The sequence below is a fragment of the Prinia subflava genome, chromosome 1 (assembly GCF_021018805.1).
Source record: "Prinia subflava isolate CZ2003 ecotype Zambia chromosome 1, Cam_Psub_1.2, whole genome shotgun sequence".
In the NCBI taxonomy this organism is placed as follows: Eukaryota; Metazoa; Chordata; class Aves; order Passeriformes; family Cisticolidae; genus Prinia; species Prinia subflava.
Window position 1 is genome coordinate 137,577,774 of NC_086247.1, and position 15,334 is coordinate 137,593,107.

Consider the following 15,334-nt stretch of genomic DNA (forward strand, 5'->3'; position numbering starts at 1 on the left):
AGGCGTGGACCTTAGTGTTTGCTTACCTTCAGCTGTGGACTAAAAATATGTCCAGACAGTCTGAAGCCAGCTGCATTTCCTAGGATAACTGTCTATTGTATTGAATGTTGAAGTTTCTCACACCACAGACATGGCCTCAGCATAGGCCACATTGCAGGTGTCTGTGTTTCTGAGCTCCCCTGTCTGACTTAATGTGAACTTTGAAGAAAGCAGTTTTTAAAGAACTGTTTTTGAGATCCAGACCTCTTCTGCTTCCTCTCCTGGTGCTCCTCCAAAAACGGTCTGCTCTGAAGCTTGCATTGTGGCAGACAGCTGTTCACAGCACTGCTTTGAAAGAAGATGTGGTTGAGTGGAAGAGCAGGGTTTCACTTCAGATGAATTGCATTGCTGTAAATGTGGTCTGCCGGCAGGGCAGATTTGCTGCTTATTTTTTCTTCTTTCTTATACTGTGGCAACAGCCTGTTGTTCCTTCATTTACACACTTCTCATTTGTATTTTGGTAATGTTTGCATTTATGTTGCAGTTTAGGTGTTGAGGAGTTCTAGGCATGTAAATATGTTATTGCTTTCTCACAGTCTTGAGACAGGAAAAAATAGAGATAAAAAGTCAGGTAAAGTGAAAAACTGTAAACCACAAGAACTCTGAGTGTAACCATTCTGGCCTCAGGGCCATGGATCCAAATGCTCCTTGATGCATCCATCCTTGGTCTCTCTTCACACCCAGCTGCCTTAGTGTCTGCAGGCAGCTGTCTGTGCTTGTCTGGCCCTGCTTGCTGTGGAGCAAAGCCACTGCACATGCTCCAGCACACTAGTCCTAGCATCCTTCCCATTTGTCAGAATCTGCACATATGTCCACATGCTGTCCTTTTGTCCATCTGTACAATGCAGATGGATGCAGACTGGTTATTGTGTTTAACAGTGGGTGAATTTGTTTTTATGGGTTCCTTATTTTTGGGGCACGCAGGCACTGGGTCCTCCAAGGGCAGCTGCAGCTTCACAGAAACAGAGGAGTGCAGCCTTTATTTTCAGTAGGCTGGAGTATATGTGCCAAGATATCATGGTGATCACTTCTTCAGATTTCTTCTAGATTTTTGAACAGTTTCTTCACTGCATAAAAGTACTTTGAAGAACATGAACAAGGGTACAAAAGTAGAAAGTAGTAACTTTGGATAAAGGTATATAAACTTTGGTATATGAGCGCTTTGACTAAAAAATTGAGATCTGAGTTATATCCAGAGTGTAAGATACGAAGCATGCAAATGATCAGATTGGATTGTAGGGAAAATGCCTTCTAGTCTTTTGATACTGCATTGTATTCATTGTATATCAGAATGCAGACAAGTGTTAGGTTCTCTACAATCTGTAATAATACAGGAAGCAGTGACTTGGAATTGAAATGCTAAAACCCAGACCCATTGAGCCAGAAAAATAGCCAAAAACATAAGCCACTTGTTTTAATTTTTGGAGGCCATATTTACATGGGTAGAAACAATCTTGTATTATCTTTGAATTATATTCAGGCTAAAGAATTAAAATTCATGAGCAGGCAGATGAGATAAAATTTTTCTGTGAGAAGAAGGGTCTGTCTTTTGCACCTGCTGATTGGGTACTCAGTATTGAAAGACTCAGTAACTATTGAGTGAGTTTGTAGCAATCTTGTTACTTGTATTGCTGGCTTTATAATGAACATGAACTTCTTTTGTGTCTTCATCAGAATTTCTACCTGGCAAACAAAGGGAAGAAAGAAAGCAAAGAAATGAATGATAAAAACAAAGAGGCTTTGCTGGAGGTAAGCCAAATTGTCAGGCTGATGATACAAATGTCGCCAAGACTGCTACCATTTGCATCTGCTCTTCAATAACATTTAGTTCTTTGTGGGAAATAGTATAACAACAGGAAGTTCTGTGATTACTGGAGTCTTTGTGTGTTGGGTTTAGTATGTAGACTTTCCTCTGCATCTGCTGCTCCTCATTAAAAGTGCACATTGATCACCCTTAGGCCAGCCCTTGGGGGACTTCTTGTTGTTGGGAAGGTTGATCAGTACTGAATAATTATCTTTAGGTTAGAAGTGGATTTACTTCTCAACTTACTTACTGTACTACAACAGAAAAAGACCCATTCACTTTTCCAGAAAGTCTGTTTAATCTCTTCCCTTTCCTGCTCGAGTTTTGCTTCAGATGTACACTTGAAAGAGAAAAATCCAGAGCTATTTGAAAGAAAAGATTACCACAGTTCTCCAGGCAAGCAGTTTGGGAAAAGCTCACAAAGAAAATGCTTTTCTCAGGTGACTGAGGACTCACATTTCAAAATCAGTGCATCTCATGAAGGCACCAGATGTTAACCAGCAGAAGTCCTGGTGAATACTAAATGAAAACATTAAGTGATAAGTGTGTTGGCATTAAAAGTTACCCAACAGTAAGTCCTTCAAGCAAACAATTAGTGTATCTGATTAAAGTGTTTTAAATGCTAGCATATATTTCACAGTGAAGACAGAGACTGAGCTGTTTTTAGAGCTCTAAGCAGTTTCTAAAGAATCTCTCTACCAAAGTATTTCTCTACAGTACCTATAAACACTGCAGTAGAGAAAAAAAAACCCCAACAACAGTACCATCCACTCTGTTCTATAGCCTTCACTGGGCACATCTATGTCTAGTTAAAAGCCTTTGTTTTTGCTTGACCCTGAGGAATGGAGGTTTTGCAAGCCTTCTTTATCAGTATGTGAGCACCCAGCATTAGCTTGGAAAAGTTTTCTTTACCTGTCTAAGGTGTTCATCTCCCTAGTAACTGCATTCCCTGTGTTCATATGTTCACTCTCACGAGAAATGTCTTTCTTTTTCAAGGGAGAATTTTTCTGCCATATATTGATAGGATTGTGCTTAAATGGATTTATTTTGTGCATTATTATTCTTGTTGCACAGGAAAGCTTCTGTGGGACATCTGTCATTGTGCCAGAGCTTGAAGGGGCCCTTTATTTAAAAGAAGATGGAAAAAAGTCCTGGAAGAGGCGTTATTTTCTTCTACGAGCTTCTGGAATTTATTATGTACCCAGAGGAAAAACCAAGGTCAGGAAGCCAAATAATCCTTTTAGCAATAAAACAATTCATGGAGGTGAAAGAGTAGAACTCCCAAGGTGGCATTTGAAGAGCACTGTCTGGTGCATATGAGAGGGCTGAGATTTCCATGGTTCAGCTTTTACTGCACCACTTGTGCAAATACTAGAATGCAGTCACTGAATCCTGTCACGTTTCTCTCCTTTTGATTTCTAGGGATAGATAAAAGCATTAATAAAATAGTGCTCCTCCAGAAGGCAGGAGGGAAAAGAAAAATAGCATAGCACCCATCAGCGGGTGGTGTGCTGCCAAAATGCTTCACAGTTATATGGGTTCCCTGTGAAAGAATACCTTAAAAAGTTGTCAAGTAAACTAATTTCTTGTCACAAAAAAGAATTTTACTTTGCTTGATACTGACTTTCTGCACCAATAACCAGCACATGAAATGCTGTACATTTTTAATACAGTGATCTGTACATAGGGAATGTGTTGTGTCTTTTATGGCTTTTTAAGACCACCCATTGTGTAGAAAGAAGTGAGTCAGAAGCATCTACCCGGCTGAATCAAATTTACTTACATTTAGTATTGCAAAATATTTAAAGAGTCTGAATTGCCAGCACTGGATGTATTGCACATACAGCTGTGGCTTTTCATTTCCACAATCACGAGGTAGAACAGTGGATTCTGGGACGGCTGGTATATAGGTTTTTTGTGTGTATTCTGAAAACCACTTCTGTTACCACTTACAGCTCTGTTAATGCTTCATATTCAGAAATGCTGCTGCTGCAGGTGAAGCTTTACTGTTATGATTTGTGCTTTGAAACTTAACTCTTCTGCTATTTCCTGACTAAAGTACAAAGGGAAAATCTTGTAAAGGGTTGTTGTGCTGCTGCTCCAGTAACCTGTGTTTATAACCGAATCACAGATCACCTTGCTGCTTTCACAGCAATTCATTTTTACTTTACTTGACCCTGAGATAATGGCTTTCATGCCTCAAATCAGGTTGTACACACAACATCCTGTCAATTAGTATCTAGAATGCTATTTAGAAGGTGCTTAAAGTGGAAAAAATGTAAAAGTAATCAAATGCAAAGTCCATCTTGGACATTTCCTTGTAGCATGCCTCCAACAATGACCAGTAGTACAGTGCCAAAACAAGGCAAGCATGTCCTGATAGTTACTCAGCCTTTTTTCATCCAGGGATACCTGTTCCAGTGACTTTTCATCATAGTGCAAATGAGGGAAGTGCTTTCTATTTTCAGGTGATAGGCTGTAAACAGCTTCTAACCCTTCTAGTCCCCTTGTAACAGCTGTTTAACTCTCTAGTGCCTGTTCGTCATTACAGCCTGTGTAACAGCCTGTAAGTGAGCATTTTTAGGAATTGTGTGCTTTAAAGTCACTGTATTGCCACCAAGAGTCTAGCTCTTTAGGAGGTAGTCACAGCTCTTTAGGAGGTAGTCACAGCTCTTTAAAATGGTAGCACAGTCATCTGTTTGCTCCTGCATCTGTAACAGCCTTCAGCAAAACGATGCCTATGCCCATGTCTGAGCCATTCCAGACAGAGTCAAGTCTCTCACCTCAAATCTGTGCTTAATGGGGATCTAAGTGATTGCTGCAGTCTGTGTTGGAACAGCTGAGGATGAGGTACGCGTGTCTGGAGTGGAGACAGTAATCTCTGGGACATGAGCAGATGCAGTGAGGGTGTTAAAGCACTGCAGTAGAATTCAGTGGAGCTCTTCAGTTAAAGCCCTTGAGTTATGAGAGATCATCCCTTGTCAGGGTAGCATGAGAAGTGCACATCATTCAGTTGTGGGCAGAGTAGTCCCACAACAGAGTTGAGGTTACAGAAACGAACACTTGCAGACCACAGCATCTTCCGTTGCTGCAGCTGTTTTAAAATTCATCATATATATTCCTGTTTTCACTTGTTAAAAAAAGCAAAGACATCTGGCATACCTTTGGCGCTTTGTGCTGGCTGTAAAATACATGGCGAAGGCGAAAATACAGGGGCACACTCAGATAATTTTACGTACATACTTGTGGGTTTTGTTTGTTATTTGTTAACAAACCAGCACCAGTCAGCACTGCTATCTTAATTTCTTTCTTCAGCATTGCTCTACTTACATCCCATTCAAAAACGTGCTGTTAATGGGCAGGGTCACAAAACAAAAGCATCAGAATTACAGATAATTAGAAAATCTATTCCTGTTAATCGTGTTGCTTTGTCATGTTAACGTTGCTATGTCATGTTAACATTGCACAAATACTCACAAAAGCGCCTTTGTCCCTTGCATAAAAATCTGTTCCTTAGAAGATAATAAACACAGCACTCATATTGGTTTTAATCACTATTGCCTGGTTCCTAATAGAAAGGAGCAACACATTATACACGATGGATTTGAGCATATTTAGGAACTTTAAGATGTTTGGAAAACCGATGTCCACACAGTCACTGGCAGTCTTTGGCATTGTCAGCTGCAGTGGAGACAGGAGAGAGAGAGAAGCCCTGTCCACATCTAGTAGGAAGTGTTTCTCCACAACTCTTACTTGCAAACTCAGTTTGTAAATAAAACTGACTCAAGGGTATATTGTAATGAAAATACTATTAAGAATGATAACAGCAGACAAAAACCATCATATGCATATTATAAAGATTTTTAGGGGTAGAGGGAGTTCATGGTTTGTTGTTTTATTTTTTCTTTTTTCCCCTACAATTTCCTGATTTCTCAGTGACCATGTGAAATGACTAGTTTTGTATTTCCATGCAAAGGATTGCAAAAGTTACTGTATGCAGAATTCATCACTGAAAAACATGCCAACAACAGAAATCTTGTTATTTTAGCAATATATAGTGAACAAGCAAACGTTAGGATAAACAGAAATGGAATAATGCCAGGAAATTTGAGAAAATTCAAAGCAAAACAGAATAAATTGTGCTTATTTCCTGATGAGGGGTTGTTTGCTACATGTTCAAAAGAAGAACAAGCTCCCAGTGCAATTTAGAACCCCAAAACTTCTTTCGCCACTCAGAATTTTTAGGGTGTGGTTTATTACTATGATGTTCTCTTTGGTCATATTATACATAAGCTAAAATCTCCACACAAAGCAATGAAGCACAGCATAACCAGAACAAGAGCAAAATGTTGAACTGTGTTATAGATTATTCATAATATGTACTGACCCTCTTCCAATTTTTATTTTAAGAAAGCAGACACTTAAAATTAATCCTTGTTTTTTCAGTCACCTCCATGAGAATTACAGGAATAAAAATCACTGGCATTCATGCACTTGATAAAGGTCCTATTAATGAATTTCACATCAAAATTCTATTTGTTCTAACAATGGTGGGCTTGGTTTTCATTTGTAGACATCACGGGATCTGGCATGCTTCCTTCAGTTTGAGAACGTCAATGTGTATTATGGTTATCAACACAAAGTGAAATACAAGGCACCTACAGATCACTGCTTTGTCTTAAAGGTAATGTACAAAAAAAAAGTTCTGCAAATGTCACACAAATGTCTGGAAATTTTCTTTTATATTCAAAGATGTTTAAGTTTGAATCTCTTCTTCAAAATCATGTGTAATATCTTCTTTGCTTCATTGTTTTCAGCAACATACATTTAGAACCTTAATTTTATTACTGATAATCCTGTGATATATGACTACACCGCATCCTAAAGTTGTCTTCAGAACAGGGTTGAATATGCTGGCTGTTCAGGTGACTGGACATGTTTGGGCAGGTGACACCCATGGCAGATGTACGATGAGAAGTCTGGCAGTCCCTAATTTTGATGCTGTGAGCACTATGGATTGTACACTAAAAAGCACATCTACTTTTTTTGTGGTGTAGTCATATCTGTTGAGGGGTTTGTTGAACTGAGACGCAAAATTTTGCAGGAATAAACATCTCATTTGTCCTATTTTACTGCACTGCTGTTTCTGGCAGGAAGACAAAATACATGGCTCATCCACTCATGAAAACCAATGCTTGTTCTTGAATAAGTATCTCATTGCTGCCTCTCCAGGTAATAGCATTTCAAATAGGCTGGGGATTCTGCATTCCTCTCAGGAAAGGAAAAGCCCATGCTTTTCACCTAGTTCAGACAGCAGAAATGAAGCTTTGAGGTTTCAGTAATTTGGCCTTGCTTGCTATTTGTCGTATCACTGTGTACAAGACAGAAGATAATCATGTTGCTGCTTTCCTTTTTATAGGTGTGCAGTGCAAACAAAGTATTGGAAAACACAGTATCTTGCCATCTCAGAAAAAAAAGTACAGGAAACATTCACAGCAGACCACTTACAGTACCACATTTCTGGCTCTAGCTGCACACTTAAAGCACTTTTTTATTCCGTTCCAGAGTATCTGAGTATCTGAGTTCTAGAGTATCTGCTAGCCTAATTTACATATGGCCAAGCAGAAGTGGCTTATAGACACAGATTTATTTTCTGAAACAGATGTATCTAATTAACACAGATGAACAATTTTAATACTATAGTCCTTCACAAAACACTCTACAAGAAACACGGATGAGTTTTTAGAAGTTAACAGGTAAGCACTGCTTCTGAGAAGTACAACCTCTAATGAAAAGAAAGGAAAAAGGGAGCTGATGTAAAAAATAAGGGGAAATTGGTTTTCTAAACAGATGACTGGTCTAAGAACTGACTGGTTTAATAACAGTTGTTCACATTCTGTTCAGGCATATTTTTTGAATGTATGTAGCAATGTGTTTAACTGTTCACAATAGTTAGGTAAACTTTCTGGACTTACTGCCATCTTTTCTGAAAAGAGGTACGCTATTTACACTAGCAAAACATCACACCTCAACTGAAATTCTTGCTTTATTTCATGTGTGATTTTAGTGCTCTGCCTTCAATGTGAAATGGGAAGAATGAGATCAAAAGCTCACACAGGAAAGCTTTATGTATAATAGGTTTATACACGTATGAAACCTACTTAGCAAATCATGTTTGCTCTGATGTTTCTAAAATGTGTTTGCAGTGCACTAGAAAAAACATTGTATCAGTAATTATTTCTGAACAATGTAACTTAGTGATTAATGGATTATGTTACAGTGCTTGTTTTTCATTATAATTGTTACCAATCATCATTTGGTAGATTCTTTACCCACTCAGTTTCAGACTTGGCTTTTTTTAATGGCTGGCTTCAACTGGAGTTGGTCAGGAGTTACAGGCAAATGCTGATATCTTCGTATCTTCTGTTGTTTCAGAAGTGAAAGTCTCCCACTTGGGGTGGCTTTCTGAGGGCAGTGGAGTGTTTAATATTTATTATAATTTCTGTATATTCATTTGAATTCTGTATATAAATAGAGTATTAATTCTACTTTTTAAAGCCGTGCCGCTGAAATGAGTTCTCACATATCCTTGTCTTACCTTTAGAGGTTGGAGCTGAGGATGTAATACATCTTGAGATCTGTGGGCTGAGGGAAAGAGCAAAGTTAAATGTCAGTCTCTCTGATTGGATCTTGGTGACACAGAAGTGTGTGGACGGTAACACTGAGCCATTTATCACACTTAGTCACATTTTTGCCTTGTCCGGTTTGATCTGCAAATCTCCCAGAAGAAAATACCTCTCTTGCTGGGTGACACTTGTCCTGACATGCCGAAGGAAAACAAACCATCATTCTTGAGATATTCCTCATTCTGCCATATTTTGAGAATGAAGTCCTCAAGAAGAAATAACAGTACTCTGACAGACAGGTGCAGTGAGCAAAAGGCAGTGGATGTAATGGGTAAACATTTGTTTTTATTACACAGGAAGCTAGTAATTTTGAAGGAATTTGGATGCCCAGTTCAGTTGGAAATTTCTCCACAGCTAAGACGACTCTTCTGTGTCTTCACAGCTCTTCCATTCCCCTATGTGTGCCTTGCCACAGAGGGCAGGATAAGATTAACTGTCTTACAACAAACGAGGGAAGGTAATTGAAGGAGTAGCAGCCACAGCCCATGCTAGCTGTTCACTTAGGTGGCTGTAAAGCAAAGGAAATATTTTGGGAAAAAAGGTTTGTCTGGAAGCCTTTATTCGCTCCAGCAACTGTAATGCCACTTGGGAAGTTTTTGAATAGCATGCCACTACATTATTTAAAGAGCTGTTTCTTCCTGAGGACCCCCTTAGGAGCTGCTATGTCAAAACCGTGAGCAGTCATCGGCCAAGTTACTTGCTCTGCTGTTTCAAACATAACAAAAGAACCTGCCCAGCTCAGGCAAGAGACCAGTTTATACTTTATAGTACAGGAGAAATGAAAGGATGTAGCAGTTTCAGCAGTACCTTGCTTCTGTGGTAGGAAAATTTCTAGATGGAAAGTCCTGGTGAATTCACAACTATATTTTCCCAGCTTTGAGAACTGAGTTGAAAAAATACCATATTCATTTCTCAGTGGTTAAGCTGTTGGTGTCCTTACTTCAAGAACAGGGACATGCCCTTTGTTCATTCAAATGGCAGCAAATGTCCAGTACTGTAGGCTTATTTGGAGTTGAGTGTGGCTTAATACTTGAAGGAAGTGTTCTTTCTTTTCGTCTGGTCCTCAGTTGTATGATGAGCCTTCTAAACAAATAATATATATATATTTGTAATATTTGATCCTGCTTTGAAGGTCTTTTCTCACATTAGCAGAGAGAAAAGAGAAACATTTCCTTTTGCCTCCCCCCAGTCTTGGTCATCTTTGCAGTGTGCCTTTATGGAGGGAAGAGCACTCAGGAAAAAATATAAGAATGAGGAGAGGATTCCTGCCATTTTTACATCTATGTTCCAGGCATTACCAAGAATGTAAAGAGAATGTAAACACTGTAACTAATGTTAACCACAATCCTGGTGACCTGGTTTTAGCCAGAACAATGAGATTTTTCAGGTTGTCTGACACAGCCCTGAATAATATGGGTCTTGCCTCAAAGTCTTCATGACATTTCTTCGAATGTTGCTGCACTTTGATCTCTCTGAAGGGGATGTAGACTTTTTCTCCAATTTGTTGTCCTCAGCTACAGTCAGGTATAGGGCCTGCAGAGGCAGTGAGCTTTTGGTCATAGTGCCTGTCCTAGCTAATGTGCATCCAGTCACCAGGAGCTGGCAGCTCCCTCTGTCCTGTTTCTTGGTGTTCCATTTCAACTTCAGTAATCATACCTGTGTTATGTAGCTAATGCTGGCTTGGGTGCTGGTATTAGTGTAGCAACAAGGTCATGCACATCGTGAGCAGGTTGCTTTGATACTTATCCCGAAGCTGTGGTGGGTTTTGCAGCCTGGGATATTGGAGCTGCACCTAAACTAGCTCAAATATAAGTATTCCTATCTGCAGATCCATGCTTTTGGATATTCCTCTTACAGCTAGAGAAGCACAGTATGTTGGGAGTGCTCCTTGTGTATCATTTGTTCCCATTATGTCAGCACCCCACTGTATATACTGTACCTCAGGGCAAAAATGGGGTGTGCTTTGCTTATTTGTTAATAATCAAGACACTGAGGAGATAATGGGCAAAAGGGTCGGGTGCCAGAAACAATTAAACATCACAGTGTTTACTAGCAAAACAGGGAGCATTTTGCTGAGCTTATTCAGAAGTTTTCTTTCAGGATGATTCAGGAGACAACTGCAGTAACAGAACAAAGCAGCTACTTCCTCGTATCAGGCAGTAGAAAGCCCAGCTGTGACCAACCAGACAGAGCACAGCTGGCTGGTTGGTGGCTGAGAGCAGGGTCACCTTCAGCTGTGCCTGTGCAGCAGACCAGGACTGACGTGGCTGGGTCCTGAGCACAAGACTGCAGCCTGGCACAGAGCCTGTGATGTTGGCTTTCAGGAATCCTTAGGCCTTGGGGCAACTAACAGCTTGAAGAACTGTGCCTTATTTCCCAGGGGCTGTTCGGTCTATGCTGAGCTTTAACCTTCTTAAATGCACTTGTTCTATACCACTGCTAAGCAAACCTTCGTCCCTCAAAGGAATTCCCACATTTCAAAACCCAGAAACAACACAAAGAACTCTCAAAATATTAAAAACAGAGCCTCTGAGTATAAGAAGTACTTATTTGGACATCTGCTTCTATAAATATGCAGATTCTTCCTATTTTGTACTCAACCTAAGTCTAATGCTTTCATAAATTTAAAGATCCCACCCTTCTCATTGACATCAGACAAAGTGGGTCTTTTCCTAATAGAGATCTCCATATGCAGAGAAGAGGAAAGGAAAGGTCAGCCAAGTTTGAAAAAAGACCCTCACTCAAACCTGCATCTCTCAAGTTCGGATTTGTTATTCTGCAGAATAGGCAGAAGAGGGTCACAGCACAGCTCTCCCTGCCACCCTGCACAGAGTGCTGGCCACTCCTGGGAGAGCAATGCTGAGGGAACAGAATTCTCTCTCCTTTCTGGTAAAAATAGATTCACACACTGCACACAGCAAGTAGGAATGGTTTGGTTCCTCAGAGCCACCTTTGCATTTACAAACATGTCATTTTATATCCAGATTCTCTGCAAATTTTCTCATTCACCATCTACTATGTTATGTGGGAAATGCTGTGGAAGTAAATGAGACCTATAATGATTTATTTCATATTCTGAAACAGAAAGCCCACAAAAATAAGGTATTTCCCCATGAAGGAAGGAATCTGTCCATCATGCTAGCAACAGCATCTATTGCACTGAGCAGAAATTGTGAACGTAATGTTTATTTTGGGGATTGTCTCTGTGTGTGCATGCGCACGCATGCTCGTCCAGGAGCTGATTTTGTCACACCATGTTGCAAAATCTTTCAAAGCAGACAAATAGCAAGGTAATCTATATGCAAATTTGCTGGTTTAGTCAATCTGATGTGCCTGTGACAAAGAGTAGATTTAATTATAGTTTATTGGTGCTGGTTATGCTTGAGTAATCTGGAGGTAATGGTGCATAGTGCTGAATTAATCTAGGATGAAAAAAATTGGTTTCCTGGGGATAAACTGAGACAAAGGCAAATCATCCCCTATTTCTACAGCTGGATACATTTTCCTGTGCAATCAAAACAGTTAAGTTTTCCTGGCATCATTTGGCACCATGATTTAAACCACAAAATTCTAATGATCCAAAGAATTTTGGAAGTAAATTTTCAAAAAGAATAGTTTGTTTGCAATAGCAGCATCATTCTAGCAGGTAATTTGGTATTTAGCTTCTCCTGATTCCCTCTTTCCTCACACCCCATGTGCTCCATGCAAGCTGAGTCATGTACATAATGTATTCAACACAAAAAGTTAAAAAGGTAGAAGCAGAATTAGCAGTGCTTGAGATAGAAAACACTGTGAATAACAACTATGTAGAACAAATGACTAGGGCAGGAAACAAAGATAGAAAGCAGGAGATTTTTTTTAATGAGAAAGATTTGGAAATTGTGTTAGTATGAGTGCTTCAGATAAGTATTTCAGAGTAAATTCACTGCTAGATTAACTGAGAAAGCAGAATTAGAAATGCTTTTTATTGCAGAACAGTTTCAGGTATATGGGATTACAGTCACGTACATGCACAGTTTTGCTAGAATAATGTATAAACATCGGGGGAATAAGGACAGAGAATGGACAGGGAGAAATTGAGTATGATAGCTTTGGAAAATATTACTTCCTGTATAAAGCAGACCTCTTTGGTTACAATGGCTATTATATATATTAATATATTAATGACCTAAAAATTTTGCCTAAGGTCATTAGAGAAATGTAGGTCAAAAGAATAATTTCCTTATAATAGGCAATTATTCTTTTATACACATAGAGTTCACACATCTTCAAAAGATCAGTTAAGTATGATCATCTTCATGCAAGGGGTGCATAGCATCCGAATTTAACCATGATGAATAGTAGATTGCAAATCTGAACAATTTCAGTGTGACTTTTGAAAGGTACTGACTACTAATTCTGCTTTCAGTCATGGGAGCCCAAAGAGTCTCAGCTTTTCAGAGAAGCTAGTTCAACACAGCACAAGTTCATTGGTAGTAGTAAAGGTATCCAAAAGCATTGAGCATTTTGTGGAAATTTGGCCAAAAGCCAAAGCTTGTGATCCAAAGTTAGTCACTCTTTATACTTCAGGCTATTGTTTCTGCCTCAGAGACTAAGTAATGATCCATATATTTTGGGGCAAGGAATGCAATGAAATGCCTGAATAACTTCAGTTTACTTTTCATCATCAGTGTTGGAAGAAGGCAATGCAAAAGAACATTTTATTGGGATACTCTCCAATTTCATGAACACATGGCCTTCAGTCATTTGTTTTGGCAGACACCATAGAAACCACATCATTCAGTTCCCATTTCTTGAGGTTTTCAATGTGTTTTATCTTTTTTTTCCTTAGGCAGAGTTTACTTTATATCTGAAAATGTTATCTGTGGACAAATATTTTTTAAAATCTCTCTGGAAAACAAACTCTGTATATTCAAGTGCTTCTGCTTTTTTTATCTCAGACAGTTGATACTTAGAGAGGAGACAGTGGGACAAGGGAGAATACTAGGTTCTGTTCCAAGCCTTCTCAGTGCTTTTTTGGGTGTAACACAGCACATCGTTTTGCAGGCTGATATTCAAGATGCTCAGATCTTAATACCTGCAAAATCGGCTCAATGATGCGACTAATTCATCATTATTAAGAGTTTTGACTTTGATAGATGAAAGTTCACTGTAGTCCATATTATTTCAAAGCAGTATTCAATTTTTTTAATATGAGAAAAATTCTGGAGAACCTTTCTACTTGCATATTTCCACTTTTCTTTTAAACAATGACTTCTAGAGTTCTTGCTTTTTAAGCAGTTGTCTTTCATAATTAATTTTGTTGCTGCATATTTCCGAGGCAAAGGTGCTAAACCTTTCCAGGGAACATGTTTTCACTTTGCTGTCAGATGATTTTAATGATCTTTTCAGGACATGGTATGCATCCCATAACAAAATAATTTATCTGTGTCTATGTGTGAGATGTGGCATACTGAGGTTAGTGTTATTTTGCCTTAAAGTACAGTATTTCTCACATGGCTGTCGTGATTCATATTGTTGACCTCTGTTAGTCTGTTGTTGACCTCTGTTGTCTTCTCTGTTAGTCAGAGAAGTTATTACAGAGACTCTGAATCTAGTTTAGTAAAACCAGACTTGCACAGTGACTACAGCTGCTTATGTCTGTGTGCTAAACTAAACACTCTCCTGAGACACCAGAGCTGTGAAAGGAAGAAATTGGTCCACACAGAATCATAGAATTGTTTGGGGATCTTCATACCAAGTCAGCATTTCCAGGCACTTCAAGCTGCCTAGGTTCTTCTTCAAATTGCTTATTCTGAGTCACCATTTTTATGCACTGTGTAGTAGATTTTATGTGAAGTTTTAAGTGGAAAATTGAGTATACAAAGGTCAACATCTAGAGCCAAGGCTTCTGCCATTTGTACTGCCAAAGCAATTCCACTATGATACAGTTCCTCCAAGTGAGCAAATGGTGGGGTGGGTGGGCTGTGACAATTCTTGGCTGAAACATTTTACCTTCCTACCTATAGTAGCATGCTTCATGCATCTAGAAACCACAGGAAGCTAAAAGTCTCCATCTGAGCCAGTTACTAATAATACTGTACGGGTATAAACCTTCAGAGCTTAGCTTGGTGCTGCTGGTGTTTGTTCCTGTGGTCTGGCCTTGCAAGCAGCACCTGTACTGGCAGCCTGGAACAGTCCTCCTTAGGCCTGATCCAAAGCCCTTGTGAGGTGAGGGGGATATTTCCATCTGACCTCAGTGGGCTCTGGATTCTTCATGTGTCATTCATAAAGTTACATGTAAAAAGAGCTGGTGGTGCTGCTGCTTCTTGGAAAATGAGAGACAATACAGTTCTCAGCTGTAACAGATTATACAGAGTGCCTGCATGGCTCTGAGGGGTCTGACCTTCCTTCTCAGAGCTGAGGGTTCAGCAGCCTGCTAGTTTGCTCCCTAACTGACAGCACATATTTGTGACTGTGCACTTAATCATGGTTGCTGATTGCAGTAATTTAATCAAGGAACTGATTGGGGCAATTTGGAATAGATCCCACTGGTGAATATCAGTAGTTAAGATGGATTGCCCAGTGGAGACAATAGCCAGCGAAAGATAGGGTAAAGGGTAGCCAGTAGGTAACTCACATGTTATCCAGCAAGGCACACTGTCTCCTTGTTCACTGACAGTTCCCCCTCAGCTTCTCAGGATTGTGAGACCCCCACAGTCTGAAAATATTCATAGGGTAAGGAGTGAGGTGAGGAAACTTGCTGATAGTATTATGTTATTCAGCTCATTGAGAAAAAGGGCAGACTGAAGAATGCTGGAAGGCC

The 15,334-nt window shown here is 39.5% G+C and overlaps 1 protein-coding gene across 1 annotated transcript in view; it reads left to right on the plus strand.

The window, feature by feature from the left end:
* Window positions 1–15,334, plus strand: part of APBB1IP (amyloid beta precursor protein binding family B member 1 interacting protein) — a 63,910-nt gene that overhangs the window by 35,836 nt on the left and 12,740 nt on the right. Inside the window, exons 8-10 of the mRNA XM_063414077.1 lie at window positions 1,714–1,788; window positions 2,918–3,061; window positions 6,417–6,527. Of these exons, the coding sequence (XP_063270147.1) occupies window positions 1,714–1,788; window positions 2,918–3,061; window positions 6,417–6,527 (330 nt within the window). The remainder of the gene's footprint in view (window positions 1–1,713; window positions 1,789–2,917; window positions 3,062–6,416; window positions 6,528–15,334) is intronic.